Source organism: Halyomorpha halys, unplaced genomic scaffold, assembly GCF_000696795.3.
Source record: "Halyomorpha halys isolate HHAL.00 unplaced genomic scaffold, Hhal_1.1 Scaffold42.1, whole genome shotgun sequence".
NCBI lineage: Eukaryota > Metazoa > Arthropoda > Insecta > Hemiptera > Pentatomidae > Halyomorpha > Halyomorpha halys.
Window position 1 is genome coordinate 1,099,357 of NW_027114384.1, and position 7,124 is coordinate 1,106,480.

General features: G+C 33.0%; 1 protein-coding gene across 1 annotated transcript in view; it reads left to right on the forward strand.

Annotated features, from left to right (window-relative positions):
- LOC106688320 (dynein regulatory complex protein 11) overlaps positions 1–7,124 on the forward strand; it is a 37,699-nt gene that overhangs the window by 23,235 nt on the left and 7,340 nt on the right. Inside the window, exons 10-11 of the mRNA XM_014432737.2 lie at positions 1,883–2,121; positions 4,753–4,894. Of these exons, the coding sequence (XP_014288223.2) occupies positions 1,883–2,121; positions 4,753–4,894 (381 nt within the window). The remainder of the gene's footprint in view (positions 1–1,882; positions 2,122–4,752; positions 4,895–7,124) is intronic.

The following is a 7,124-nucleotide window of genomic DNA, read 5'->3' on the forward strand; positions in this document are numbered from 1 at the left end:
TATAGATAGACATAAAAAGATAATATACATAAATATATATAGGAAGATTATTGATTGACCGTGTGTAAAGATGAAAGAAATATGGTCCGGGTGCGGTAAAAAAAAACTCAAATAGTAGAATTATACTATTTTATTGAGCCAACGTTTCGCCCCACGTTGCAGGGCTAAAAAACATACAAACACATAGTTACAAAAGGAAAAAAAAGAGAGAGAAAAAAAAAACATAAGTGTAAAATAACAGGGGTATAAAATGTAAAAAAGTAAGATATAATAAGAAAAATTAAAGGTTGTAACAACAACCTTATTTTACACAACTTATTTTACAACAACTGTTATTTTACTCTTATGTTTTTTTTCCTTTTGTAACTATGTGTTTGTATCTTTTTTAGCCCTGACGGAGCCCTGCAACGTGGGGCGAAACGTTGGCTCAATAAAATAGTATAATTCTACTATTTGAGTTTTTTTGACCGCACCCGGATCATATTCCTTTCATAAATATATGTAATTAAAAATAAATTAAGATCTGTACCACTACAACACATGAAGGGTCAGGGGTTCAGTACTTTGCAAGGAAGTACTGTTAATAGACCAACGGTTGTGCAAGGAGGTGATTTGGTCAGAATTAAGGATACCTAATTTATGAGGCTGGGTGGACCCCAGGAAGGCTCCAGAACCTACAGTATTGACTCATGGCAACAGTGAAACAGAAAATAATTATCTCTCACTGCCAATAATTATTTGAACTTGGGATTTGAACCCGTGTCTTGGAAACGTATATATGTCTCTCACAACAAATATATTATGCACCTGTTTTATTATTACAAATTTGAGAAAGATTTATTGTTGATGAGGAGGATAAATATTTTATGTTAAATTTCGTTAATGAACGGGTTTTATGGATGGGCAGAGAATTCCAGAACAAGATAGCTCGGATTATAAACTGTTTTTTGATGGATAGCGTTCTATAAGAAGGATACACAAGTTTTTTGGTTGGGATCTTGTATTTAAAGAGTGGGCAGAGGAACACGATTTAATAGAAAACAATTTTCTGCCCAGTCGGATTCGAACTCGGGTCCTTGGAGTTAGTAGCATCGTGCCTTACCACGGTGCCACCGCGCACCCAAATATATATAATAATGGTGAAAAAAAAAATATATATAGGTAGAAGTATAGGTAAAATATAATATATGCAATAAAATTTAAAAAATAGATAAAATAAATATAATATAGTGCAAAAAGTAAAGAGAAAATGTATGTAAATCAGTCTTTTGTAATGAATTGGAAGATTTGGACCGAATGTGTAGAAAGTGCTGTAATAGTTGAAATCGACGAGCAGTTTTCTGTCTTTTCAGTCTTGTGTGAGGATTACACGCTAATCGTTTGTCCAGACGTAGTCCAAGGTATCGGATCTGTTCTACAGGGGTAAGAGCTACATTATTAAAGTATACTGTAGGGCAGTTGGCAGGTTTACGACGTAGATTAAAGATCATTTGATGGGATTTATTTTCATTCTCCCATTTAGGCACCATTCTTCGAGGATTGTGATATGGGAATGGAGAGTTTGGGATGCAATCAAAGGGTTACTATTAACTGCGAGCACATCGGCGTACGTGGTGAGGATAGTGTTAGGATTGGTTTGGCTGTCAGCTGTAGTGATGTGTGATTAAAGGGTTTGTAGGGCTCAATGGAAGGTTCATCATCCATTGATAATAGACAAGTAGTATTAGCATACATGGTGAGGTTAGTGTTAGGATGAGCTACAAAAACTGTATAAAGGATAGGACCGAGGATACAACCTTTCGCTACAAGAAAAATATAATAAATAGGTTTTATGTGTAGTAATAAGAATTTCCACTCAACTTTCTGTACCCTCAACTCATAGATTATGATGGAGTACGTCGTGCTACCGCTGGGGATGGACCGAGTGCGACGCGGTACTCCGCTGATCAGATCTCTTCTCATCGCCGGTCCTTCCCAGTGTGGCAAGAAGCACCTGGTCCACGCCTGCTGTACGGAGCTGGGTGCCACTCTGTTCGACCTCTCGCCGGCCAACATCGTCGGCAAGTATCCAGGAAAGTCGGGCCTCATAATGCTCCTGCATTTGGTCTCTAAAGTGTCAAGGTAATGAATAGTTTCTTTAAATATGAAGAAGATCTGGTCAGGGTTGCGTTCAAAAAGAACAAAAATAGTTATTAACTATTTATTATCCGACGTTTCGGCCCTCTTTGTAGAGCTTCATCATTATTAATTTAATTATATTATTATTCCTACTTTTCTGTTTTCGCGCTTTATTGCGTCTCCTGTACTTTTTTGTTTTAGCCTTACAATTCACGTATTTTTTTTATTCTTATCATAGTTTTTATTTTATATTAATATTATTTTATTTCTTACTTTCTCATTCTTCAAGATGTCCCACTGAGAGAGACAAAGGATGACCAGGATCTCCTTCATTCAGGATACGTCCTTCCTCTATCCAATCCAAATCAAGAGTGCAGTCCAAACCGTATCGTCCTGTCTATATGTTGGTTGTAATCATTGTTGAACAACAGTTCTGAGTTTTTGGATATGGTCTTCTTTATGAATATTTTTCGTTAATACTTATTCTTGACTTCTATTTTTTCTTAGATTTATTGTAATTGCAATAGTTATTATCTATTTATTATCCGACGTTTCGGCCCACTTTGTAGAGCTTCATCATTATTAATTTAATTATATTATTATTATTCCTACTTTTCTGTTTTCGCGTTTTATTGCGTCTCCTGTACTTTTTTTTTAGCCTTAAAATTTACGTAATTTTTTATTCTTATCATCTTTTTATTTTATATTAATATTATTTTATTTCTTCCTTTCTTTTATTTGTATATAATTTTTTTTAATTATTTTACATAATATTAACCCTATCTTAATTTACCTTTTTATATCTTATTATCTTACTATTTCAAAATTTTCTTAGTTGCTTTTGTATCTTTTTAGCGCTGATGAAGCCCTAAAAAGTGTAGCGAAACGTCGGATAGTAAATTGTTGTTAACTATTTTTGTTCCTTTTTAACGCAGCCATTTTTGACCATCTTCTTCATATTGAAATTATACGGTAAATCATATATATTTATATATAAATAGTAGTTTCTTTACTTTGTGGCTAGATTTACTACTTACTCATACTTACTTTATGGGGGGGGGGGGAGAGTTAGTACAGAAAAAATGGTATATACTCGCTTTATAGTTGAAGAACATTTATTTTTCAGTGATGAATATGAAACCAGATAATTAAAAGTTTTTTTTTTTAATTCAAAACTTTATTTATTGATACATATTACAGTCTGCCACATTGTTGGGCAATAGATGATTACTGATCACATTCATACTAAAATAAAATAAAATAAAAATAAAAATGAATAAATAAATGAAAAAAGTACATACAAATAAATGAAATCTCTCGATAAATATATATAAACAGAAGATAAAGAAAATGAATACAATAAAACTATGTACATGAAAAAATAAAATGAAATAATTATATTAATTATCAAAATAAATAAATACTGTAATGGTATTCATGATCTTTAGTTTAACATGTTAAATGGAAAATCAGCTGAGCTCGTCACCATTTTGTTTGTTGTGTTAGTTTACTTGCTTGTAGTATGTATTTCGATTGTGTTGGTACTGTTTTGGATGTTTTTAAAACTAATAAATCAATAGATGACAATATTAATAGTAAAATGACAGTGTAATTATCTTGATTCTCTTACTCACAAGTTAGAAGATCAACATGACACTCAGTAACCAAACTTTTACGGAACTTCCACTTTTCACTCAATGTTGTAATAAATTACGTTAATTAAAACTCAGAAGTAAACAATAACTTGAAGTTATGGAAGAAAGACTATAAAACAAGTTGCTCGGAAAATCCACCAGGAGCTCTTATGCATTTAACATTTAAAATAACTGTAAATAGGACTGCTAGCAGTCCTTTACTTATAACCTCTAACATGGTAAAACATTTAACGTAACATCATGAATACCACTAATATTTACACTATCGACCTGAGGATCTCTGAGCCCACTCAGGGCAGAGCAATAATTCAAAATTAAAGGAAAAAATCGTTATTGCAATAATGCAAACGTGTATTGGATTCAGGAATAAAAAAATATGAACAACTGTACCATAGTCACCCCACTTTACGGTACTGATGACCCAGAACAAATATTTGAATGGGATTTACAAAAAATTCTACAGGCGTACCTCAGGATGGTGAAAAACAATAAGCAAGTCATTCTCCTATAACTCCTATAACATAGTGATATTTTTTATGATTTTGCCAATGTTTGTCCCAGTTAATCTAATAATAAAACCTACTTTAATGATCCAATTTACTCTCAACTTTTTATTTTAAAACCTCCAACGTTTCGGCCCTTAGTCAATCTCAGTCATTAAACAGTCACAATTCATTTAAAATTCCTTTCTTTCATCATATGTACACCACACGATCTCAAAAGAAAAACTAACCTTTAAAAATGCTTTTCTTTTTCTATTAACCACATTAATAATACTAACCATAAAAGCAGGATAGGATATTCTTTAACACTTTAAATGAAAACAATTATTTGTCGTAGTAAATTGTAATTGAATTGGTTGTTAAATTAAATTAAATTGCCATTCATAAAACCAATAATCAATTCATTTGTTTACGTATTAATATTGCAATTAAGAAATATCATAAGTTATATCAACTGAAATTTTTTTTTTGGCCAGGCTTCTCCAACCGTCCATTATATTCATCGAAGGAGCTGAGAAGACGTTCATGAAGAAAGTAGCCAAGACGGACAAGACAGATCCAAAGAGGTTGAAAAAGGATCTGGCTAAACTTGTCAAAAGTATTGGGCCGGAAGACCAGGTACGGAAATACACTAACTGATTTATAAATACAGAATATGTATTTAACCTATTCTGTACATAAATTCATAAAAAATTAAAATGTTTGAGAAATTTTAGTCATCTTTTACGACTAAACTCCTCATATTAATAGTATAGAATGCACCAGAAAATATTGCAGAAATAATGGATATAATATGGTGGATGAGACAGGAGTTCGAGCCCACGAAGTTCTTTAAACTGTATGGTGGATGAGGCAGGAGTACTTGTAGACGGATTTGACTCAACAGCTTCCTGCAGAACCTCATTAATATCCATTCTTATATCCGTCGTATCTCCGCTGCTATTTTTTCAAACCAACGCCGTGCAGAGTGCTAGTTATGGACGGACACCTTCCCCTACATATTTAATAATTTCACGAGTTGCATTAGCGGCTGTAAAACCTTTTTTCCAGTTATGCCTTAAAAATTACGAGAATTTCCTAAGACACTATCATGTTTGTTCTTTGAAACAAATAACTAAACTGAGGCTTTTTTTGAAGAAGTATAATGGGATTAAAAAAGCTTAAAGAATGCCCTAAAGAGATTATTAAGTATTGCTAAGTTTTAAATAGGATTAAATATATATAGTCCTTTGAAATCTTGAATTTTATAATATTGTATTTTTTTAAAACTTATTTAACACATTATTATAATGAATTCGTTAGTTTGATATCTATATTAATTATTTTTAGAGTATAGTTGACTGGCTGTGTGTAGTATAGAAAAGGAAAATGGTCCGGGTGCGTTCATATGAATTCAAAAACTAATTAGGCTATTTATTGTGAGCCAAAGTTTCGTCCCACTTTGCAGGGCTTTCTGAATGGGAGAAAGTACAAGAATGAATATTGTTATAAACATTAATGAAGAATAATTTTTGTTATTTTTTTTTTTAAATTATTTCTTTAATGTAATTTACAACTGTACAAAATAATACAATAGGTAAATATGTTGCATGTTTCATATACACTTGAAAATCTTGAGAAGGAACCACCCATTGGTGGTACTTCAAACATTAATTTAAATTAAAAGATCCCGTGGCCATCTTCTTTTCAGACGCCTCGGAGGATTATCAGGGATTGTTAAGGATGGAAGATTAAGAATTAATGGGTTAGGATGGTTAAGGAGTTTGGAATGAAAAGACGCATATCTGTTTTGGGTCAAATCTGCAACGAATGGGATGTTAAGGTCTTTGTGAATGAGTTTATTTGTAACGTAATAAGGAGCATCAAGGATTTTACGTAGGATTTTGGATTGTAACGATTGGACGCGGGAAGAATTTGATGGTTTGGTGGAGCCCCAGAGCTCAATTCCATATGTCCAAATTGGTCTGATTATTGTAGTGTATTGTAATTTTTTTGTAGTGGATGGGAAGTTTAGAGCGTTTGTCAAGTAAGTGTTGTAGCAATCGGAATCTACAAGCAAATTCTTGTCGTTTCAGTCTTGTGTGTGGATTCCAATAAGTCTCTTGTTAAGATGGAGTCCTAAGTTTCGAATCTGTTTGTTATGTTAAATTTGTATACGTTGGAGTGGGTAGCTCTGTGATAAGGGACTGTGCTACTAACTCCAAGGGCTCGAGTTCGAATCCGGCTGTGGCAGATAATTATTTTTTGTTAGTCAACCCTGTGGGTTCGGGGACCCTCAAAAGCTTATGAAATGGGTACTTAGCGTAATTCTGACCAAATCACCTCCTTTTACAACTGTTGGTCTAGTAACAGAGTATTGCACCCCTGCGCCCTTCATGGGTTGTAGTGGTACAGATTTAAATATGTATACATCACTACCAACACCGACCAATCATCGTTCATGGAATGTGATTCACCTTGATGGCTGTTAGATACTGGTCATTAATGCAACGGCCATTAATGATCTAAGAGATTTCATTAAGGTGACTATCTCATTGATAATACTCCTCACGTGATGCTTAATTAACAATAAGTTGAATAATTTACCTATTAAATTAATTTTCGTTTGTTTATTTTTCCCATAATGGACTTTTGTAATGGACCAAGAAGAAAAAAATTGAATCCCTCCTCGAAATTTGAACTTTTTACGATTCGAAATACGCAAGTTGCTTAACTCAATGGTAACTTGGATTGGGATAAACTCTAATTACTTTATATGAAAGAAAGATACAGAAAATGAAATTTATATAATTATGAGAGATAGTTGACCGTGGATGATAAATGAGGAGAAGATGGTTGGGGGTGCGGT